Source organism: Platalea leucorodia (genome assembly GCF_965183815.1).
Source record: "Platalea leucorodia genome assembly, chromosome: 6".
NCBI lineage: Eukaryota > Metazoa > Chordata > Aves > Pelecaniformes > Threskiornithidae > Platalea > Platalea leucorodia.
The window spans coordinates 83511143-83534830 of record NC_138828.1 but is presented as its reverse complement, the minus strand read 5'-3'; the positions used below and the strand labels follow the sequence as shown (position 1 = coordinate 83534830).

The window sequence follows — 23688 nt, the reverse complement described above, 5'->3', positions numbered from 1 at the left end:
AAAGGGCTGTCAGGGCCTGGCCCAGGCTGCCCAGGGCAGGGGCTGAGTCCCCATCCCTGGGGGGATTTAAAAGCCGGGGAGATGTGGTGCTCAGGGACATGGTTTAGTGGTGGCCTTGGCAGTGCTGGGCTAACGGTTGGACTCGATGAGCTTAAGGGTCTTTTCCAACCTTAACGATTCTGTGATTCTATGATTCTATGATAAGGAGGAACGCTGCGCACAATAGTACACGATAACGCCACCCAAATGGATTGCAGCTGCAGAGACCTTCCCGCTCGGTCACACCTGTACCTCAGATGTCAGTTTAGATGCTGCAATATCCACTCATTCGGCGGGGACAGCAGCATTTAATCCTCAAAACTAGTTTGTCTCAAATACAAAGCTTTTTGCAAAAACTAAGGCACTTGGGTATCTGGCTTCCTCAGCAGCGTGGTCTTGCTCACACGATCTTGTTGACTTTTCCAACTCCCTGTACGAGACTGGAAGCAGTTCACATTATTTTTTTTTAAATTTTTGTTAAGGACTAGGTCTAGTTGAATTTATAACCTACAAACTTCCTCTAGAACTACAGCAGCTTGACCTTATGCTTCCTCAAAGCTCAGTCCAAGGTAAGACCTGAGGTTGCCAAGAACATCTGCTACGCGAGGTGCGGTCAAGCCAGCACGCCGTACCAGCACGGCACCTGGCAGCGGGGAAAGGAAAGAGCCATGCAAAAGTAAAACGCAGATTTGTTGTAGTATAAACTCCATCTATATTTGAAGTATTTTACTTTAAAGAGCTTTTTCCCTCCCTCCAGCTCTTCAAAGAGCTCCTCGACCTCGCTGAATTGCTCATCAAGGCACATGCACCACATCAAATGGAAGCAGAACCTGATCAAGCTGCAATGTTTGCTCAGACACAGCCCCCATCCCCACTGATGCTCTCTGCAGCAGCAAAACCCTGTGGATTACAGCATTCGTTTCCCCAAATATCGTACGCTTCACCCCGTACACCACCCTCCTCCTGCCCTGGGCAGAAGCACCTGGGTAACAGAGAGGACGGGCGAGAAAGGGAATATGTCTTGCAAAACACATCAACCTTGATGGGGATCCATAAAACGCATTCATAAAGCAAATTTGGGAATTAAATTCCCTGTCACTGAGCAACAGTCAAGCAAAAACTAGTTTCCCTCTGAAACTGTCCTCCTCCTCCTCGGTCCCCAGGGAACCCCTCCACATTCCCCAAGAAATAACTCACCTCCTTCCCCAGCGAGCGCATCCCTCGGCTCCGCGGGTACCAACTGCCCTCTCTCTCAGTCGAAGTGTTATTAATATTTGGATGAAGCTCAGAGCAACCGGCTGAGCTTGTAAGACCGATAACGCATTTTGTCTCAGAACTGGAGGATTTACGCATCAAAAACTTGCCTGCCTCTCCCCAGCTGCCAGCAGTTTACCTGCTACCAGATATTACTTCTCATAAAATGCACCTACCTTAGAGCATCGCGGGTAAAGCACCGCAGCGCTTGTAAATGCTCTGCTCTCCTAGTGAGTAATTAATTATTTCAGCCTGCCTTCTCCCTCCACGTGCATCCACATAGGAAAAAAACCCCAAATATCTGCTTGCTCTCAGAATGACTCCGTGTGAAAAGGGAACAGGTCCCTGACCAAGCACAGCGGTTCCTCACCGCAAGCAGATCATACATGTGTAAAGTGTAAGTATGACAAATCCGTCTAACCACCGACTGGAACGGCGAGAGGTCCACACGTCGCTTGCCAAATTCCCAGAGTATATGTAATTTCTTTTTTTCTTCTTCTTAATCGCTGGATAAGCCACAGAAGATTTAGGCAGCAATATTAAAGGAAAAGTCTCTGGTCAAGGGAGAGAGGAAAATACCGGTGACGGTGCCAGCCCAAGGACAGGGGATTTCCATGCTGTGCTCTTGGAAAGAGCTGATAGGATTAATATGTTTGTTTGAGCTTGCAGCAGGGAACTTCAAGGATTTGGACTACAAAACGCTGAAATAACGTCACAAGAACTGAGTTCTGGAGAAGGAGAGATGAGAAGTTAGAGGTGTTAGTAACTGCCGACCCGCCTAACCACATCGCTGACCTGCATCTGGCTGACCGAAAGTATTCCAGAAACGTGGATGTGGTTTCTAGCACATGGTAAGGTCTTGGGGCAAGAAACCTATTCGGTGCAATTCCATAATTTCATGGCTTTTGCTTTGTATCAACTGGGGCCAGGTGCTCTCCTCCAGCCCCTCCAGCTTCAGTGTCCTCTGTATTTGGTACCGTCAAAAAATGGTCAGGAAGGCAGCGCAGATCTGTCTCTAAAGCCGTTGCACTCCTGCCTTTACCAACAAACACAAAGCCTGGTTGATTAAATTTCCTCTCCTCGTCTTATTTAACCAGGCACTTCTGCCATCAGGTCCACCCGAGGTCTTGAATAACCTCTGCAGCGGCCGCTGATGGAAGCCTCCTGTGCTACCGGGAGGCCGCTGCCACCCGAAGTTGGGCTTGCAGAAGACCTTTCCTCTGCTCTTCTCCTTTGTTTGCCTTCCACCATCAGGGAGCGGGGATCTCTGTTAACATGCTCTCCCGAAACGGCGAGGGCGAGGGGATGAAAAGCTGATGTCAGCGTAAAGGATGCCCTGAAAACGCAGGAACGGGCACCACTGATGGAAAAAAGGCGACCTCGCGCTAGGCCATCCTTCAGCGGCACGAGGGAGCGATGACGAAGGAGTCCGAAGGTCGTCTCTTCCGCATCTTCGCTTCCTCCGCTTGTCATCTCCTCTGGTTGTTCTGACCGGGAGCAGATAAACGCTCCAGCGGTGAGGAATTCGCCTTCACATCTGTTACAGAACACTGATCAACCAGAGCAAGGCAGGTTTGGCTGGAGCTGGTAAGCACTACTTGCTCAGAAAAACCATCCATTTTGAACTGCAAAAATAATCATTTAAATCGCCTAACATGTTACCTGCCCCACTTGAAGGCTCTATTCCTTGGAAGGAGACGTGGATCAACTCAATCCTTTCATGGGACCAAATATAACGGAAGCAGAGATGTGTTTGAAGCCATCAACATGAAAAAAAAAATGATTCCTATAGATTCAGGTCCACCAGTATTAGCAGTAACTGTGTTTAGCTGTAATTAGCACTGCTTGATCTCAGTGGAGACGTGATGTTGAGGAAGCCCTCAAAACTTAGCAAGCAAACACCATTGAAAACCTGAACCCAGGCTGCAGACTGCAGCTGCAACCCTCCCGAAAGCTGAAGCTGTGGTCTCTACACCCTGCAGAACAAGGGCCGGCAACGTATTTTTGAGGCAACCACCAATTCGGTGCAGTTCCCCGTCTGACTCAGGTGACAGGTACGTCAGTTGCTGGTATCAGTTTTTCAGGACTGAATTTCAATAAAAATCGCACGTCTGAGAAGGACTCAAGAACAATCGATGTCTGTGCGCTGATAGTTATGCCAAATTAACATAAAAATGAGGTCTTCCTAAACACCTGCAAGAGGAAACCTGCTTGCAGAACAAGCTATTGAAAAAAAAAAATAAATTACTATTCAGGGAGGCAGTTGTCAGAAATAAGATGGAGGGTGGATGTGTTTATTTATACACAGCAGCTCCAGGGACGGGTTGCAGGTCCCAGCATGCTGCCCGGCGTGGTTTCTGTAAGCAGTTGTCTCCTTCACGTCCCCAGCCCGCAGCCAGCTTCAACAGCGAACGCTGGAGGTGCGTGTTTAGTACTGATGGTTTGTGAAACAGTTCATACAAATCGCAGGGTATTTTTAGGACGCAGCAGGCCAGGAGGTCAGCTCACATCGGCGACATCAAATTCAGTGTAGAAGTTTGAAGCTTTATAGGAAAGAGGTGGGAAGAAGTGCCTGTGGGACTCAGGAGCACCAGTAATTTGTGATTTCTGGCCTCAGGGCAACATCTGCGTTTCTAGAAAGCCCTCCAAGGCTCAGCCTGCACATCAACAAATGCCAAAACTTGTCAGCAACCTTTAAAGGTTTGAGAAGGACTACAGCTTTGATGGAAACTAAAGGAGCAAATCTTCCAAGTGGGGGCAAAAGCACTTCTTGGCTTGGTCACCATCTGATGCAAAAGCCACCAGGGTGAACTGCAGGATTGGGGTGGGTCCCGACTCATCACCTCCTCTTGGCTTCTCCTGCAGCTTGCTCACGTCTGTGGGTACTCAGGGAGAAGATCAAGCTATGGCACCAACGCACTTTTTGGAAGAACAATCCTCAAGAGATTGAGCAGGATCCAGCCGCTGTGGCAGCCGGTGCGTCTGTGCAGCCTCCCCTGCCGGTGCTGGAGGAGCCGGAGCCGCGCAGCAGCAGCAGCTCTGCGATGACAAATTAAATTTCAAGTTAATAGGGGAATGTATACCAGAGGAACGAGCCAACCACAATTACAGACTCTTATCTCGCAGGAAAGATCTTTCAGTTATTGTGGGTAGCGCCGAAAACATCAGCTTGGCAATTGGCGCTGCTGGAACCGGTGAGAAGAAAACCACACGTGTCAAACTCTTCTGCAAATCCACAGGGCACGTCAGCTTGGCTCCCACCTCCCAAAAGATGTTGGCAACGCAGCTGGAAAAGGCATAGAGAAGGATACGGACGGCCCAAAGGTAGCGAATGGCTTTGGATGGACTTTGTTGAAAGAAGGTATGTGGTTTTAGTAGTCACCCTCACAACAAAACACGAGTCTCGGCTCAGCGCTGCACCGATATCGATATGACTGTCACCTCCACGCCCGGATGGCTTTCTGCCCTTTTGAGTAGCTCGCTGTAAGCCTGTACTCACCTCCAACCATACGCACAACCGTAACACACTCAAAAAACCCACTGGTGCCAGGACACACACACAGCTTAGATGGTACCTGCATCAGCTGGCAATTATTAATCATCGTATCTGGCAATGTTTTGCATACTCAAGTACAGATGGCTCGACACAACGCCGCGTCTCCGTCTCATTACACGCCTCCCTCCTATTGCTTTCAACAGACGCCGGTGCTCTTCCCAGCCCAGGACCATCCATGCAAACGGTGGGACCGCTGACGCCCACCAGCCTCACCACTCACACCTATACCTGATGCTCTGCGTCACGGGAATTTATTCCAGTGAACGAAGAAATCCTCCTCCTCGGTTCCCCCTCTCAAAACCAAGTTTTGAGAAAAGTACATTACACAAAGTATTTTAGATGACCATCGCGACACGTTTACCTTAGCCTTTTCTACTGTCTACAAAAAGAAAATAAAGGATTACAAGCAAATTATTTAATGCCATGAGGTTTAGTCAAATTTTAAGTGAGGATTATAGGTTTAGCAGCCATGTAGAACTTTGAATAAAATAAAAAGCTTTCCTCTCTACCTGAAACCTGGTATTAAGTCACCCAAACTTCAAGTGATTCTTTCATCGCTCTTCCTATTCCTATGAGACACCGTAATTTTAAATATTGGATAATTTGAGTCTGCGGCTTGAAGGTTCCTTCAGAACGTCAGCTTCTTGCTTTTTGTAGACAGACTGATGACACTGTAGCTAATTTGCTTAATTAGCGCTTTACAGAAAGATCTCTCTACGAGAACGTGAAACCCTTCAAATGAAACGCTTTAAGTGCAGAATCAAGAGACCATCCATAATGATTGTTTACTCCCATCTTCTACGTATTTTTGGGCCACGCTATTTCTATCAGCAGCTCCTGCGATTGACGGTGTTACACCTCCTAAATACAAAACTGAACTCTGCAAGAGGCCAAGCATAATTGTTCCAACTTTTTCCTAACAGGAGGATGTTGCTGTTTAAAAAATCACGCTGGGATGAGAAGGAAAGAAGTCAGCACATAAAATAAACACACACATCCAGACGCCGTCACGCAGCCCAGGAGGAGTTTTCCCCTTGATTTCAGCAGCTTTGTTTCTATTACTCCATCTTTCCTTCCCCCAAGCACTTGACTTTTGCTGACCGCTGCATCCAGGCCCACAAATCCTTCTCCTACTGGGTGCTCGGGTACCATCGAGCACAGGGAGAAGGCTTGCACAGATGTTCATTTTGTAAGAAACAATAATTCATGCAAATCCCTGCTCCAAGCAAATTCCACAGTAGTGGATCTTATCGCAAGCCAAACAAAAAGTACAAATACATTCGAGAACCGTAAACCTGTATTAAAAGAATTTGCTCTAGTTACAGCTTGAATTTCCCCCTCTCCCTCCAACGACGCAGCTACACCGACACTCAACACCAACCAAACCGCTAATTCCACCCATGCTAATAAGAAGTGTAAACCCCAACTGCAATATAAAGCAAAGCCCGTGTTAAGGTACGACAGATACAACACACCCCACGTTCACCCACGAGACTTTCTTACACGTTTACGGTCCGAATAAATGCAAGGACAAAGTCCTGTCCGTGACGTTGGTCTCACCAAACATCTCACCGGGCTCCAAAGCAGAGCATCCAACTTTGCTATATTTTGGGTATCTGCAGATGGCAGAGGTTTGGTACTTTGGTGGAAACTCAGAGACAGCTCTACCACCTTTTCAAGCTTGTAAATTGAAATGTTATGTAGAGCAAAGCCTGGAAATGCGTCGGGTCCTCTTGCCTGAGTAAAGTCAAGACGGCTTTTTGAGGTTTTTTGACTGCAAGGGGAAAGGTCAACTCAGCTTTAGGAGTCCATACGGTGAGTACGGTGAAGACCCTCCTTCCTACTGCAAGAGGAGGCAGAGACCAGCAGCGACCATTGTGCCACCCTGATGATGCTTCTGAGCACAACAGCCATGGCAGAAATGACCCAGCAAGACAAGAATCCAGATGTTAAAGTATCATAAAAACTACTTATAAATGCATTTAATGCCGCACGCATTTGTATTTTCTTTTCCAAGTTTGTCCAACAGTTTAGTGCTTTTAAAATCAGGGATTTTCCTCCATTTCATTAATCAATATCTGAGTACTCCCTTGTCACATTTGGAGATAGACCAGCTTTTCACAGAAGCTCGAGATGATGAAAATAAGCTAATAAAATATATTTCTAGTTTTTTTTTTTTTTTTGAGAAAGCAGGTTAGAACCTGAATTCCAACTCAACCACTACATTTCAGCCGAACAAAAAAATCCCTGTGCTGAGTGCTCTCAAATAAGAGTCATGCCCCTTCCAACTCTACACCAACAGAGACCTTATTATCCTTCGGAGGAGGAAGCTGGATTTTTTTCCACTTAGTTATGTTCCCAGGTAGTTCTTAAATAAGATTTCCCTTCCCCCTGTGTTTAAAGGGACACTTTAACACAACAAGTTAGTGCCTTGGCCGTGTGCTGCTCCATAGTGCCATCGTTGTGTACTGAACCCTAAAATAGAGCGATGACTGGCCGGCCACCGGCAAACGCGATTTTATTTCAAGGAGAGGACAAATGCCAAGATGCCAAAATTAACAACGCTTCTTCCTACCTTAATTATCATAAGTAAATCGTCCACCTGCATGTCATTAGGAGCCCATAAAGGTTCTTCCAGTGGTGCCCCCTGCAAACAAACCAAAACACAAGCTTTTAAAACCAGAGTTAAAATTCACCATCATCTTTGGAAAACAGTATTTTTGCTGCTGCCAGCAAGGTGATTCCAGTTCATTTTACCTATCTGCAAAATGCAGCTTTTCATTATTGCTCAAGCTAGAGACACACCTGAAAAAATGAAAATAACTTTTAAATACAGAAGGCAAAATTGTGGGAGTTTCCAGGGTTAAAAGCGCTTTTGGGCAGAGGCAGCGGCAGGTGATGACAGGTCAGAAGCAGTGAGGAACAAGGAGGAGACTCTGAGGTTCACAGCTTCATTTGATACGTGCACTGCTGTTTGGGGTAAAGTAAAGTAAAGTTTAGGAGGGTTCACAGCTAGAAGAAGTAGATAACTCTTATTGTAGTGAAGGCATCGTATTCGCCTTGGGCTCCTACGAGTGAGTATTTACCCAGACACAAGCGGTTGGGGCACTTGAAAAAGCGGTTCTGTGCATGTTCATTTATTCCCATCCCAAGGAAAGAGGTCAGAAAGCCCCACAGTGGTCACCAGGACTCCTGATGGCCACGTACCAGCGAGACAGCCACCAGCAGACTTCCCCAAGCCCAAACCTCTCTGGGTCCTACTTTGGCTGTAGGGTCAAGTGCAGTCCTACAGGGAACAGGCTGGAGCTTGTCCCTGCGGTTCAGGTGACCTGCAGTGACACCCGTGATGTTCTCACACCCCTGCACAAACCAGCCTCCCTCCCCACCAGCTCTCGGACATGGGTTCCTCACTCCATCAGGGTCTAGAGAACAAGTCTTACGAGGAGCGGCTGGGGGAGCTGGGGGGGCTCAGCCTGGAGAAGAGGAGGCTGAGGGGAGCCCTCATTGCTCTCTGCAACGGCCTGAAAGGAGGCTGGAGCCGGGGGGGTCGGTCTCTGCTCCCCAGGAACAAGCGATGGGGCGAGAGGGAACGGCCTCAAGCTGCGCCAGGGCAGGGTTGGGTTGGGTATTGGGAAAACTTCTTCCCCCAAAGGGCTGTCAGGCCCTGGCCCAGGCTGCCCAGGGCAGGGGCTGAGTCCCCATCCCTGGGGGGATTTAAAAGCCGGGGAGATGTGGTGCTCAGGGACATGGTTTAGTGGTTTAGTGGGTTAACGGTTGGCCTCGATGATCTTAAGGGTCTTTTCCAACCTTAACGATTCTGTGATGCTATGATTCTATGAAAGCCGCGCTGCAGGGGCTCGCAGTTCACTCGCAAAGTTGAGACTGTCCCCGGCTGATCCCCACTTTTACATGACAAGCCAACTCGCTCCCAATCTCCGTTTTCCACCCCAAAATATTTTTTACCTACACCAGCTTCGAGGCAGCAGCGGGCTCCTTGCAGGAGCTTGCAGAACCGACCCCACCTTTCACTAATCCCATCTTCTAGGCTGATGCTATAAAATACGAAATTAGAGACCTGAGGCAGTTCTAGCTTTAGAGTTGAATATATTTAACCAAATTAATATTTTTTTCCTATCGACATCTCTTCTCCCCAGCCTTGGGCAGGATGTGACCCAGCCATCTGCTCTGCCGGTGCCAAGGAGCTGTGGAGCTCAGGCGTAATCCCTGGGCGAGCTCCTCACTGCTTTTCATCCTACTCAAGTGTTGACTCGAGCCCTTGTTCAATTAGACAAGCCTCAGCACTTCAATCAGATGGGCGCACAAGGCTGATTTTTCCCTCCACAGAGAAGAAAAAAATCTGATTTAGTCAAGTGTGATAGAACCAGGAGCTTCAAAGCAACGAGACCTGGAGATCACGTCTGCTCTGAAGTCTGCCAGAATCGCTGCTCAACCCGAGCAGACCACCAGCAAATTCCATTTTAAGAGAAGCTGAGAGAAAGCAGATTAAAAAGACATTGGATCTGGCAGGGAGGAGAAGAGCTGGGTTACTTTCCTGATATTTCTTTTTTAAGGCAACCGGAGAATGGCTGAGGCGTCTGCTTTCTCTTGTCTCTGGCTCAAAGCGAGCAGCCCCCGGAGGTGCCGAGCTCGCCGGTGCCCCCGCACCACCTGCGTCGCCTTCCTCACCACCCAGCATTTCCCAACACCTCCCAGCAACGCTGCCGTCCTGGGGCAGGGGGGTCTGGGGGCTGCAGAAATGTCCTCTCCTCCCTCTGCAATGGGAACGAGGTCCCTTCGTCCCCCAGTTAGCCAACATGCTTTTAAAACAAAGGGGTAAATTTCACAGGACCAAACCAGGGAGCTGGCGTAAGCAACTGTGCTGTCAATATTTTCATGGCCAATTTATTCCTTCATTCACAAAGCTGCCAGATTCAAAGCGGAGCCTCGGACAGTGCTGAGAAGCGCAAGAAAAGCTGGAAGGCTTTGCATTCACCTCAGGCTTTAGAAAGCCTTGACGGAACGAAGGACTCCCCTTCCCTGCCGTTATTTGCATCACCCGAAAGTTAAAAGGGAATCAGCAATGAAGCAAACAAAGCTCGGAGCAAGACACACGCAGCGTACACTCGCGGCTCCTTCCAGGATGAGGCCAACATCTTGCTGAAGGGAAAACGTACGCTGGAAGGTAACGAAATAAAGCAAATGCAAAGGCAGAATGAAAACAAAAGAGCTTATAAAAGCTTATCAAAGTCACTGCAACACGTTTGAATGGGGTTTAGAGCAGGCTGCGTCTTCGGACGGCTGTGAAAACAGATCAGTACCAGAAGAAGAGAGTAATTCGTGATGCCCGCCTTGCAGTGACTCCCAAACCTCGCTCCGTTTGACAGGCAGGCAGCACGCGGCAGGCATGCACTCAAACCGCTCGAGTATGTAAGAGCAGCAACATCTTACGTTACAAATACTCACAAGAATATCTTACGTCCGCATCTGTTCTTAGAAATTAGTCATACGGCCTGCGCGTAGAGGAAACACGATTGCCGAAGAGCAAACGTACGGCAGAACTGAAAGGAGGTGGCGGGTCCCACATTCGGCTTATTCAGCCCCGGCCACGCAGAAGCCTTTCCACTCGTCTGCCGTGCCCCAACGTGCCAGCGATGTAATCCCCGTCCCAGATAATCCTCCAAAAAGGCGGTATCCTGAGGATCCGGTGCAGTCAGCTGGCTGCGGTAAGCCACGGCTGCAACCCACTGGCCTCAGGAGTAGTATGATTACTATTTGTAACTACTCTTTGTATATGTTAGTTGTACACGTTTGGCTGAAAGCAATATAACCAGGTAGATGCACACGCTGTTATAGCAGATCAACAGTACGGAAGGCACGCCGGCTATAGGAAGGAGCTTCCATTCTCTACAGCCAAAATTCAGTTTCCCAAGTCCGGCAGCATTGGGAAACCCAGCACTGACCTGATCCAGGTGTTTCTGGACAATACCATAAAGCTGCTTCAGAAAGAGCTTCAGTTATGACAGAGACCCTGGGACTCAGCCGCCAAGTGTCTTCCAGTACGGTGCTGCGCCGAAAGACTAAAGACTCCTTTGCAAACCTTGTAAGCAAGGTGAAGGAAGTGGTCTACCTTGTGCTCCTGCATTTTAGATTCACAAGACAAAGCGGTTTTATTGGTAAGAAGTCAGGTGAATTCATTGTGTTTGCGTTGTTATTTAAACCAAGAACTGGAAGGTTAAGGGCTGTGCGTTTGCAAGCTCACCTGCGGGCTCCATCCCCTGGAGATGGACGGGTCCAAGGGATGGTCCAGAGACTGGCAGAGTGCAAATTAATGCCAGGAGAGAGTTCAACCACGCTTAGACCTTGACAAATAACAGAGGCAGCTTATCTCGCAGAGCTTGGGAGCCCCAAAACTGCAGCTCGGCTGGTGGCTTCCCATCACCAAACAGGAAAATGCCACAGACGGGGAGTTACGGGCTTGGGAGAGAACAGCTCCGAGTAACTCAGCGGTGTCCGGACACCTCAGCTGAGGTCAGGGCCCCACCATGAGTTATAAAGAACTGTAGGATGTTTCCTCCCTGAAAAAGCCATTAAATCTGCCAACAGTACCTACAAAAAGATGGACGGGAGCATGGGAAAGGTGCCAGTCCTTGGTGTTTCTTCTCTCCCAGAACAGCTCAAGCAGAAGGGCGGTGACCACGCTGGTAGGAGAGCCCAAACCCAGTTCACAGCCTGGTACCCAGCTTTACCCTCTACGTTAAAGCTGCTAAACCTCTGCGGCCAGGCTGAGCCACTCTCCCTAGCGAACAGGCATACTTAAAGTCATGGGAATTAAGGCTTTGGTGGACACGGCGGACCAGCAGCAGGCGTCCAACACGAGAACTTCACTCAAGCTGCTCATTCCTGCACTGGAACACCCTGCTCGCTATGGGACAATTTTACGACACAACGTTATTTCTTTTATAAAAACGAGGAATACAAGCTCACAAACTAAGAGGTCTCTTGGAAGAACCCCGCTGAGAAAATGCTTTGGGAACGGCCGCAGTAGGTGGGACTTCAGACAGCGACGGCAGGTTTGTTAATCGAGAACGTTACTGGAATAAAACGTTGCACACAAAAATGTTCAAGATCTGGGGTTGGCAAAGGTGGCCTACAGTTATAGGACTCCTCCATCTCTTATTAAAATAATGAAAATAAAAGTAAGGCAGGTATCAGCTGGCTAGACAGCCCCAAATCCCGCTGCCAGCGTAATCCACCTGAAAGCCAAGTGTATCAAGGCAAATTAAAGCTGCCTTTAATCCATGCAAATCTCAGCACAGGAATCTTTTATTCTCTTACCTCCCGCCACGAGTTTAGTCCTGCCCCACAGCCCTTCCTTGCTGCCAGAGCCGCGGGAGCAAAACAACACAAAGCTCCATATTTTAGTAACGTGGAGAAGAAAATTTCGGAGCTTTCACACATTTTGGGGTGGACGCAGCTTTACGCTTCCCCGGTTGGGTTGAGAGCGAGCCCTGTTCCACCCGTGCTTGGTTTAATCATATGTATCGACACAGATAAATTAGGGCAATTTGCGCATAAATTAGGCAGCATCATTATGCTAATTGGGATGGCATGATTGTGCCGAGCGTGTTTGCAATCTGCCACAATCCTCTGGGACAGCGCTGCGAGTGAGCTGCTGCATCTGAAAAGGCCGGCGCTCCGCCGGCGTCCCGCTGCGGCAGGCACGGCCGCACCTCGACCCGAAGCAAGCCTAAATAACGGAGGAGAAAGGGCGAGGAGACCTGCTGGGATTTGCTTTGTCTGCAATGCTGGTTTCTTTTCTAAGCTATAATGCCACCCTCAAAAAATAACTCTACTTTCTAAACTTCGCATCCTAACCTCCCCCGTGATGCGTGAAACAGGTTGATTTATAGACGGGGGCAGAGAGATGCTGCTAGAAAAATAAACCGCCACGGTGCAAACATCAAGGTGCATGTAAGAGAAATAAAGAGCAGGAGACTCAAATCCCCTGCACTTTGCTTTATCAAACCTAACGGGAAGAAACAAGTCATCCTTACAAAAAACAGAGTTGCCGCCCTTCCAATCCCCACCTGGATTGCAACAGAGGTCGGGATGCTCACCGCGATCTGGGATAGGGTATCCCTGGTGATCCCTGCCCTAAAAGAAAGAAAACCCTAAATCTTACCAATTGAGTGAAGAAGTATAATGGAGGAACAAACAAACTGCAAAGCGACAGCTTCTCCTTTTTGAGATCCAGCCATACACAAGTAGGTCTACCTAGCGCAGGTAATTATCAAGGTAATTCAGGCTCTCTTACCAAAACATGGATTTTTTTAGATATCCTACAGGTATCCTGCAGCCTGAGCGCCGAACGCCTGAGGGCCGGCGTCCCCGCGCAGAGGACGGCGGTGCGGAGCTGCCGGCGGTGCCCAGCTCCAGCTCCGTGGGCTGGGGTGGGGCTGGTGTTGCACCGCACCTCCCTCCTCCTGGTGGGCAGCAGGGGATGCCCCTGAAGCCGTTCAATCTGCCTGCCACAACCGGGCCCTACTCTAGCTGCCAAATGGGATCATGACGATGACAAACCCTACCTGCGGGACTTGAGCTCTCTCCCTTCAGAGGGAATTCGAGCTCGGTTTAGTCTCCAGGATCCAGCCAGCTTTTCCTCCAACAGACGTGCTGGCACTTTGCCTGACTAAAAAACATACAGCAGAAGAGCACCGAGTGCTAACCTACCACTAAAAGTGTTAAAAAAACGCAACTTTGGGCAAACCATATGGTAACACTCACTGCGCCACAGGTGAGAGCAAATACAATACGCTCTGTACAGCACGAAGTAAAAATAATCAATTTTCAGAGAATAACGGTGCTTAAAGACCAAACCAGCCCAGGAACAGATGCGCAGCTGAAAGTTTTTTAATGCCTTCGACCTCGGCGCTCCTGCACTTTTGCATTTCTTTGCTGCTTCAGCCTTATAAATACCAAAAGATGGTTTTTACAGCGGCACCCAGGAGCTGCCCGGCTGCAGCACGGGGACAAGCCATGCCCCGCAGGCCTCCCGGGCTGAAAACACCACAAAATCCTGCGGAGGTACCCGGAGGATCGATGATCAAAGCCACAAACCCCGTTTACAAGCAGGCACAGCGAGCACCCTAAACTCAACCCAAGGCAAAGGAAGCAGGGATAAAAGCAGGGATATCGCCGAAAAGGGAGAACGAAGGGGAAAGGATGAAAATACTGAGAGGGCAGGGGCACAGGGGAACTGGGGGATGCTCCATGAGCAGCAAGAGCAGGGAGCAAAACTGAGCTGCCCCAGCTCTGTGGGCTAAGGAATTAGCAAGGCACGAAGCAAAAAAACCCGCAGCCATCTCCCTTCTGCTCTCCTGCAGCTCCCCTCGAGGACAAGTGGCTGGGTGGTGGCTTTTTTCCACCCCATCTTTAAGCAGAACCCCCCCTAAGTAGTTTAGCAGTGAAAGCAAACTCATCTCTCCCTCCCTAAGAAGTCATACGGATTCTGGCACGGGCCAGCATCAGCGCCTTCGTGCCCAGGAATTCCCAAGCCCCTCCGAAGACCTCGTCACGGCAGCAGCTTTAAAAACCCTTTTCTCCACCCTTTGGTGATACTTAAAAGTCTGTTGCCACCAGATCAGTTTTGGATTGCAACGAAGCCAAAGGTACATGAAAAGGTTTTGTCCAAAGACCCTCCACACCAAATCAGTTCAAAAAAGGAAAATAGAAAATAGGAGCTGGCCGCACCATCAGTTTGGACAGTTTCTGCTGCTAGGAAGGGAATACAGTAAGATTTAAAAAACAAGCTCAATAAAGTTATTCTTCACTGTTTTATTTCCCTTTAAGGCATAGGACCAATTTGGGTTTGTTTCTTTAATTGTCTCTGATGGGAGCAGACCGCGGGGACGCGGCGTGCGAAGCCGCCCCGGCCCCTGCCAGCTCTGTGTTGATGGCACGAGGCGCTGATCTGCCTCGCTACGGCAATTCCTGTAATTCAAGTCTGGCAAACAACTCCTAGTCTGAAAATGGGACAGCATCCAAGCGTTATCTCCTTTCTTGTAAAGAAGAATTTAAAAAAGCCAGCTTATTTACTCTACCTGCCTATTTACCGTACTGGCAGTACCACCACGCAGGCATGACAGCAACAAATGCCGGCAGCTCTTGCAGTTTTGCCTGTTGATGTTTCTCCTTTCATCCCATCAAAAAAACTTGTCAAAGCTAAACGAACAGTCAAGAGCAAAGAAAACATCTGGCTGCTTCCCTGACAACTGAACAAGCCGGCAGTTTCCACAAGGTAAAGCTTTCCTATGCTTCTAACCGAGGCAACTAATTTTACGGTTGGACTCGATGATCTCAAAGGTCTTTTCCAAGCTAAATGATTCTATGATTCTAAAATGCAGTCACCTGAATTTTGGTGCCGGTGCTTCCACACATCCTCACTAATGTTTCTAACCTCCATTCATCTGTACTAAACCACCCTAGGATTTTCATCCCACAAAATAATTTATTAAAGACCAAAAAAATAATCACTTTTCCTGCAGCCACAATAATTGTGGACCTGTTCCATGCCAGCGCAGGCACCAAACCCTGGCTAAACACAGGAACCCAGCGTACCCTGCACAAACTTACGTGAAAGGGTTTTGTTCGAATGGTTTCGCTCCCCGCGACACACCTGATAAGAGCCTGCAGCAACAACACGCCCAGAGATAAACCAGACGGGTTCAAATCTTCAAAACCCAATTACGCATCCTGAACGAGGAGGGGAACAAATACATAAAGAAAACACGCTGTGCGTAACAAGACCATTTCCCTTGGCAAATCTTTCTGCTTTCCTTTCCTCGCCGTATCTGCGTGCGCATGTAGAGATCGTTCCCTTGCATTTTCCGAGCTACCTTCTGGCTCCGCTCCCGTGGATGGGCTGCGGGGCCGATGCCCGGAGTCCCGGCGCGGCAGCACGTCCAGGAGCACCCGGCAACCTTCTCCTGCTGCTTGCAAACTTTAGGTCTTGCTGTTTCTTAAGAATACTGGAAGATGCAAAGAGACAGGGCAAAGCTGTTTGAAAAGAGGCGTCCTTTACAAATTGCAGTGACAGAGTTGGGGAAAAAAAAGAAACCCAGGCATGCAGAGGTGGCCACCGACCCCAAGAGCCACGTCCCGGGGAGCCGACGGCTGCACAACTGTACGCGGGAGGCGTTCATCAGTGATGATTTGATAGTCAAATACTGGCATATGGGCCGATATGGATATAGGGAGATAGGTAAACGAGCTGTGACTCTACCTGAACGCATCCTGGGAAGGGACATCGGTCCTCCCGAGCTCCGTGCCAGGGATGCCAGAGCTGCTGAACGCATCGTACACGGGGCAATGCGCAGCCCCGTCGCTGAGGTCTCATTTCTAACCCAGCAAAACATTTGCAACCTTTTTATTCCTCTTCCTCTTTTGACTTCCTTAATGAATAAACATACTTATGAACAAGGGAGAAAAAAACCATTTGCACGACTCGGCCGTCCTCTGCACAGCCTGGGTTTGCTTGGCGCAGCTCGGAAGGGGCAATGAGACATGAGGTTTTTAGCAGCGCAATGGGGACACGAGCTGCCACGGTGCAAAACCACTCACGCTACTACGAGGGCAAATTCTGCCGGTGGCGTGGGGCAAGCTCTGCTTTCGGGAAGGTGTGCTAATCCAAGCCGCTCCTTGGACAGGGCTGTTGGGATATACAACTTGTTTGCAGGAGGCTGGGCCATATCCTATAAGTTTTGGGAGTGAATGAACACAGCAAACTGGCATTCGTGCTTCTCATCCCTAAATTCCCCAAATGTTTTGGAAAAAAAATCCCACATCCCCAACAGCCTGTTTCTTGCCAACTCCTGAAATTAGGAATTTCTGTGTTGAATGAAGGGGATATGTGGGCTACTCCTTACCCACACGTCAGCCCGACAGGGCAAACGCAGCCATGTGCCTTATTGCCACCACCTCCTCCGCTCACCAATGCGATCATAGAATCACAGAATCACAGAATCGTTAAGGTTGGAGAAGACCCTTAAGCTCATCGAGTCCAAGCGTTAACCCAGCACTGCCAAGCCCACCACTAAACCATGTCCCCAAGCACCACATCTCCCCAGCTTTTAAATCCCCCCAGGGGTGGGGACTCAGCCCCTGCCCTGGGCAGCCTGGGCCAGGCCCTGACAGCCCTTTGGGGGAAGAAGTTTTTCCCAATACCCAACCCAAACCTGCCCTGGCGCAGCTTGAGGCCGTTCCCTCTTGTCCCATCGCTTGTTCCTGGGGAGCAGAGACCGACCCCCCCGGCTCCAGCCTCCTTTCAGGCCGTTGCAGAGAGCGAGGAGGGCTCCCCTCAGCCTCCTCTTCTCCAGGCTGAGCCCCCCCAGCTCCCCCAGCCGCTCCTCCCCAGCCTTGTGCTCCAGCCCCTGCCCCAGCCTCGCTGCCCTGCTCTGGCCACGCTCCAGCCCCTCCATGGCCGCCTTGGGGTGCGGGGCCCAGCGCTGAGCACAGCATTCGAGGGGCGGCCTCACCAGTGCCCAGCGCAGGGGCACCATCACCTCCCTGCTCCTGCTGGCCACACTGTTCCTGATACAAGCCAGGGTGCCACTGGCCCTCTTGGCTACCTGGGCACACTGCTGATCACCACAATGGAAACCTCCTCGTTCCTGCCAGGAGAGGTTTCAGTTTCGCGACCCACGCATTGGGTTTTCCTCCCCATCGTTTCACCAAACCCCAGCCCAAAGACTGCCAAGTCACCGGGGCTGCCCGAAGGCAACCGGGAGCCGTTCTGAGGGCAGATCCAGGCGATGCAGCCCGCGCGATGGAGCCAAGCGGTGGCTTTGGCTGCGGTTTCCGCGCGCGCAGGCGGCGGAGCTGGGGCAGGGACACCGAGCGACCCTTCAGGAAGCAACCCAAGAAACAAGCTCCAGCCAGATTTCTAAAAATGGTTATAGCATCAGACGGCAATAGGATGTTCTTCATTCCTCCGCACAGATGGATTTCTGAGCTTTGGATATAAATACAACATTGTTGTAGCTGGGATATTGTGCTTTTCTCCTCCGGGTCGCAAGTTCAGAGCTACAGCAAGTCATGCTGCTCAAAAAGCAACGTCCTTTTTTTACTTTATGGCTGTCATTAACGCTGGTATTCCCCAGCACCGTTTTTGTCGGGCTCAGGGTCAACGCAGCAGCCCTGGCCCCTCTGTGAGAGCCGGGGGTCTGCATCGTGAGGTCTGTTATCAGTTACCAGGACACCCCGTTACACACCTCTGCGGCACCCCGACCCGGTCCTGCTCCGCTTGAACGTCAAACCAACCCTCAGCGGACCTGGTAGCGCAGAATAAGGCTTTTCACACAAGCAAAAGCTAAATGGGGGGGGGGGGGGGAAATTAAGCCACAGCAGCAGAGACCGAAGGAAAAAGGGTTTTCACTTCTGGCACTGGCACTGCACCACTTCAGCGTGTTCGTGGAAGAGTTTCGCCTCCAGGCTTGACTATCAGGCTCTGATTTTAGATTCGCTGTCAAAATAAAGTTTGCGAATAAATCCACTCAATTTTATATAGAACAAGTAACTATCAACATTTTTTTTTGCTTATATTTATTTATAAATGGCTTGAAACAACACGCCCCCACATATAACAGGGGTTGCCCTAGCAGTACCGCCAAAAAGGCAAGGGGCCGGCCCTCTGCACGCTGCAAACACAGGCTTTTATTTCGTGTGGGTTGCTCAGCGCTTTGCACCAAAGAATAACGTTGGCTCTGTTGTAGCTTTTAGGCTGGATAAAATTCAGAGTTTTGACACACCACACCCCCAAACACCACTCGAGTCCATGGTGACTCAGCGGACCTAAGGATCGGGAGAATTACAGCACAAAATCTTTACGTGCATCACGTTTAAAAGCATTAAGCATCTCATCAAGGCTGCTATAGCATTACAAAGGGCCAGCTTTCTGGAGATGCAGCCCTGGAGGAGCCACCTCCTGGTCCGTACCACCCAAATTCCCCCAGTCAAAGACCCCAGACCCCAACTTTTTTCTGCAAGAGTTTTGCTAGAGCTGGCGATGTTTCTGCTGGGGGGACAGAGCGGGCGGCAGGACGAAACCTGCGGGACTCATCACGCCGGTAGCAGGATCCCCACAACGCTGCACGAGGAGTCCTACCATGGGAATGTTGTAACCTTTGGACATATTGGAGATGGAAACGGGAGCCAAGAGTCATGGACGAGACCTCCTCATGGATGGAAAATCTTTGACCGAGCTGCGGTGCCAGATGTTGTGTCCAGCTGTGGGGCTTTGCTTAAACCATCACGGTGATCTGCAGTCTTCAGGCCACTGAACGCACGAGGCCTTGGCTTTCTTCGGGGGCTTCTCTTTTGTTTCATTAGTGGAGACCCCGCTCCAGCAGTAAAATAAGCCATTTGGTTCTCTGCGAGTCCTCTCCGTACCACCGTATTTTTTGTTTAAAAATACAAAATGCTGCTTTAAGTGGTTGCGTTTGGTTTTTTTATTTAAAACCACACATTTTCAGTTCAAATTTGCTCAGGTCCTTCACCCAAGCGAAAGCAAGCCGCCAACCAGGACTGCCTCCCCACACAGATACCACGTTCCTACCTTAGCGACCGTGATTTGTTTAATATGATTCATTACCTAGGCTTTAAAACAAAAAATTAGCAGTGAAGGTGACAAGCCCCCCCCAACACCCTCGGCATTAGTATTGCAAACCGAAACCCCGGCGCGGCAGATTTTAAAGTCGGTAAGCCGTAAATACGATGACTGGCAGCAGCTACATCTCCTAGCGCTGGCCCAGATACGGCGTTAGGCAGCCGGCGCAGCTCTCAGCACCGCACCCGCCGGGCCGGGGTGCCCGGTGGTCGTCACCAGAAGGAATTCCTACCTGTAGAAAGCCATCTCGAGGGCTCCTGCCCCATCCTCCAGACAAACCTGCGGAGGGAGGGCGTGCCGGAAGCACGAGGGTGACATTAAATAGCTGGTTTGCATGGAAGAGGTTTCTCTGGCAGGGCTAAATGTGGTTTTTTCCCCCATAGATCGCGCTCCTTGCTGCGTTAGGCACCAAGGAAGTGCAACTTGTTTCTGCAGATCATATGATGGTCAGGCACTCGCTGCGTGAGCCGATCTTCCAGGCTTGGCAGCAGGAGGCACTGGGGCAAAAGCAGGAGCTGGGCTTTGCTCCTAAGCCCAAGTGTAGCCAAGGCACCACCTCACCGCCACGTCTGATGGAGACCCTTGAGCAGTGAACCTTATCCCGGCTGCCGCAGGGCCCAGGGCAGCGTCAGAAGGCAGAACATGTTGATGGGTCCAGCCTACCAGGAGCATCAGCTGCAACAGGCATTAATAAGATAGGCTACAATGAGACATCGAAATCTAACTCTTGAGATACATAGCTGCTCTTTCCCAAATCCCAGACTTTTCAAAAGCCTAAGGAAAGACAAAGAAATCCATCTACCACCTTTTAGGGAAGGCACGTGCTCCAGGTAAGACAGCCTCCTGGGAAAAAGGAGATTAATTTTCTTTTGGTGTTTCCCCTACTGACCTGCAGCATTAACAAACCCAAATTGTTTAACCCTCATCTATCCCTGTTTCCCTGACCATCCTAAACCTTGTCTATTCAAACGAAGGTTTTGCTGCAGAAACTTTCACCAGTGGCAAAATAATCCACAGCAAGCGTACACGCGGGGTTTGGCTCTGCGTACGTGTAAATCAGCAGGAAAGCTTCCAGCATTTCCAGGGTACAGGTTTCGCAGCAGCTTCAGCTGGGACTAAGCGCGCTTGCGTTCCTACAATACCATAACAAAACAAAATCGAGACAACCCCTTCTCTATCTCCGATACGTGAAGCATTAGCAGGTTATTTCTTTTATTTTGCTTCTGATAAATGAGATAATGATTTTTCAGGGACTTTTTCCCCTGATCTGAACAGCTGTTTCTCCAATGTTGTTGATACACGCCATAAACTGGAAGCTCTCTCTACATATGCTGTTTATTCTGCTTGAATTTAGTCAGGAAACTGCTGTACTTTCGAGCATGTAAGTGCCAGCAAAAACTGAGAACAAGAAAACGGAATTCAAGTGCCAAGACGTTACAGATATCATATAGCCGACCTCAAAGATGCAGAGCAACTTCTGGGCTGAATAAGGGTAAAAACTGTGCTGAGAGGGAGATCCCCACTGCCACGCAGGACGGGGAAGCCCCGAGAAGGCTGGTGGGGAGGAAGGGACCTCCTGGAGCCGTGCAGAAATATTCTGGATTATCCCAAATGACACATGGCAGCTTAAAAGCTTTCCAGAGGAGTAAGAAGGTGATGCACACACACATTCAAAGCTGCTCTTTTCCTCTAAGGCTGTATCATTTAAACAGGAGAGCGATGGTGGCTCGGAAACCCTGCATGCTCCTAAAGAGTTAAAATGTAGTTATGGAGACCGGCATGATTAAAATTCTGGTAGAGTGTATTTAAATTGCAGGGAAAGCTGAGCTCGTCCAACTGGAGAGTCAGACCGCAAGTTCCCCCAAATACGGCTTTGATTTTCCAACACAACACCCGAAATCCTCTTCTGCTTTTATAAAACACATGCGGGATCGCGCTCCCTATCGCACAACGTGGCTTGAGGAATAATTCCAGGTATACAGGTATCAGCTGGAGGTCATCGCTCTGGAAGGGCTGGGAATTTCACCGGGAGCAGAGAAGGAAGACGAGCCTGGTCCCTGGTGGCAATGCTGCCTTGAGAGCTACCCACCGCGGCAGCACCTACCGATGCAGGGTCATGGGCGGTTTCGCTCAAGCACGGCCTTCGATGACAATGATATACGGGCAAATATCTGAGAAAAACACTAAAAGGATGCAGTTTTTGTGGTCAATACAACCAAACCCAGGATTCATTTATTGGGTACTTTGTTCTCCTCTTCCAGCCAGCACTTTCGGGCTCCGAGGTCAGCCGTATTTCAGGAATCAGCTTGGAGACGGGAAGTTGTCCATGCATTTTGTGTCCACGCAGCCTGTTTACAAGGAGGTCAGCTCACCTTTGAGGGCTTCTTCCAAATGCCTAATTTTCATAAAGGTGTTCTCAGTTCACTGAGCCTTCTCTGAAATACATTGCTGCTCAAAAGTCACCTCTTTCTGTATTTTATTCACCTTATTTCTGTATCCTTGCATTTCCCCCAAGCTGCTCTAACGCTTCCTATAACTGCCACTGCTTTCACACCTTTTCTTTTCTCAAGTCCACTGCTTTTACCAGCCTTATTTTAAAACACGCTGCCAGGGTGAAATAAAACCTGCATGCATTTTGCTTAGCCTGCAACAGGCAGGTGAGCGCTGGGAGGGGAGAAGCAGCAGCTCCCAGTTAATGCTCCTGGAGGGAACTACGTGCTGCGGCGTCCCTTCTCCACTAAGCAAGGCTGCAGCTTAAAGCCGGTTTTATCAGACCAGCATGCATGGCATCCAGCAGCTCCCAGATTTGGATTATTTTAATAAGGAAAATAACCTGCGCTCTGCCGCAGATCGGAGCACTAAGACGCGGGGCGCTTGAAGCCATCCTGCCCTTCGCTATCTCTGCCTAAACTATCCCCTCGGACGCTGGCATTTTTATTTTGCTATGTCGACTGCCACACCTCAGACAAGCAAAAATGATTGTGCAAAAATGACTGCCCATGGTGTACGCCTGTACATCAACAGACCGAGCTGTGCAGTCACCACTCCGGAGCTGACACAGGAACGATCTTGCAGCTTTATCCCACGCGTTCGTTTTAAAAGCATCGTTGACTGACAGGAGCCAGTTCAATGGACTCGCAGGAAGGCAAGGGCAGAACGGGCTGAGAACAAGGCTGCTGCTTCACTCCCGACAGCAGAAAGCAGCACACACCAGCCGTGAGCTGCTTTTGTTTTGCATCTCAAAAAAAAAAAAAAAAATCCACCATCGCTTGCTCCAGGACTAACAACTGCCTGCGCAGGCGGCAGGGCTGAAAACCAAACCGCATCTTTGCTGAAAACCAGACTTCATGGGGTTTCAATCCTGTAAAGAGGCTTTAGAAAAAGAATTAAAGTAAGAATATTCCAATCCAGAGCAAATCCCAGAAGCAAAAGCTTCCTTTGGATGCTGTTGGAGGGCACAGGACTATTAAGCATCTAAAAACTCAGTAGGTGACGTTAAGGGACGCGGAGGGAGGCTGTCCAGGCGCGGGCTGGGACGATCCCAGCCGTACCCCAACAGCAGCAGGTCCTCAGCACCCCGTTGGGTGCTGTCGGGGGGGGATGGCAAGCGGCCCCGACGCCGAGCCTCGCCGAGCCGGGCTCTGCAGTAACCAGTAGCAACTGCGCCTAATCCAGCCCGGAGACAAAACTGCCGGGGCTCATTCGTACCCACCTCACGTGCTGAGCAGAGTCTGTGCAGGGCCACCACCGCTGCAGGTTTTTTATTTCAGTTTAAGCTTAGTTTTAGAACAGTTGTTTGGGTTTTTTAATACGCATATTTAAAGCAGTTTTTACAAAGATGCAATTTTAGTAGATGAGGTTGGGGTCAGCTTCAGTCTAATGAGGCACAAAAGCTTTTTCCTCTGTATATTCACTGTACAAAATACATTTATTTCAGTGCTTTATTTCCATAGTATGAGAGAAATTACCAAGAAAGAAGCTGCTCTAGCGCTGACATTCTTGATTTTTTCGAAAGAATTACAAGAAAGAACAGAAAAATCACGTTGAAGAGAAAAGGATGAAAGCAGCAGTTGCTCTGCCCCATGTTCAGGCGACAGCACCGAAAAGCTGCCTAAATGCCAAAATGATGCCGGAATCACATCACCCATTAGGTGCACTGAAATCAATGAATGTCAAG

The 23688-nt window shown here is 49.5% G+C and overlaps 1 protein-coding gene across 3 annotated transcripts in view; it reads right to left on the bottom strand.

The window, feature by feature from the left end:
* The window catches only part of PTPRA (protein tyrosine phosphatase receptor type A), a 131534-nt gene that overhangs the window by 63674 nt on the left and 44172 nt on the right, over nt 1-23688 (bottom strand). For 2 of the 3 annotated variants that reach the window (XM_082315859.1, XM_082315860.1), the window contains exon 3: nt 7425-7496. The exons of the other annotated variant lie outside the window; for it this stretch is intronic. In XM_082315859.1, the coding sequence (XP_082171985.1) occupies nt 7425-7496 (72 nt within the window). The remainder of the gene's footprint in view (nt 1-7424; nt 7497-23688) is intronic. 3 annotated transcript variants of the gene reach the window in all.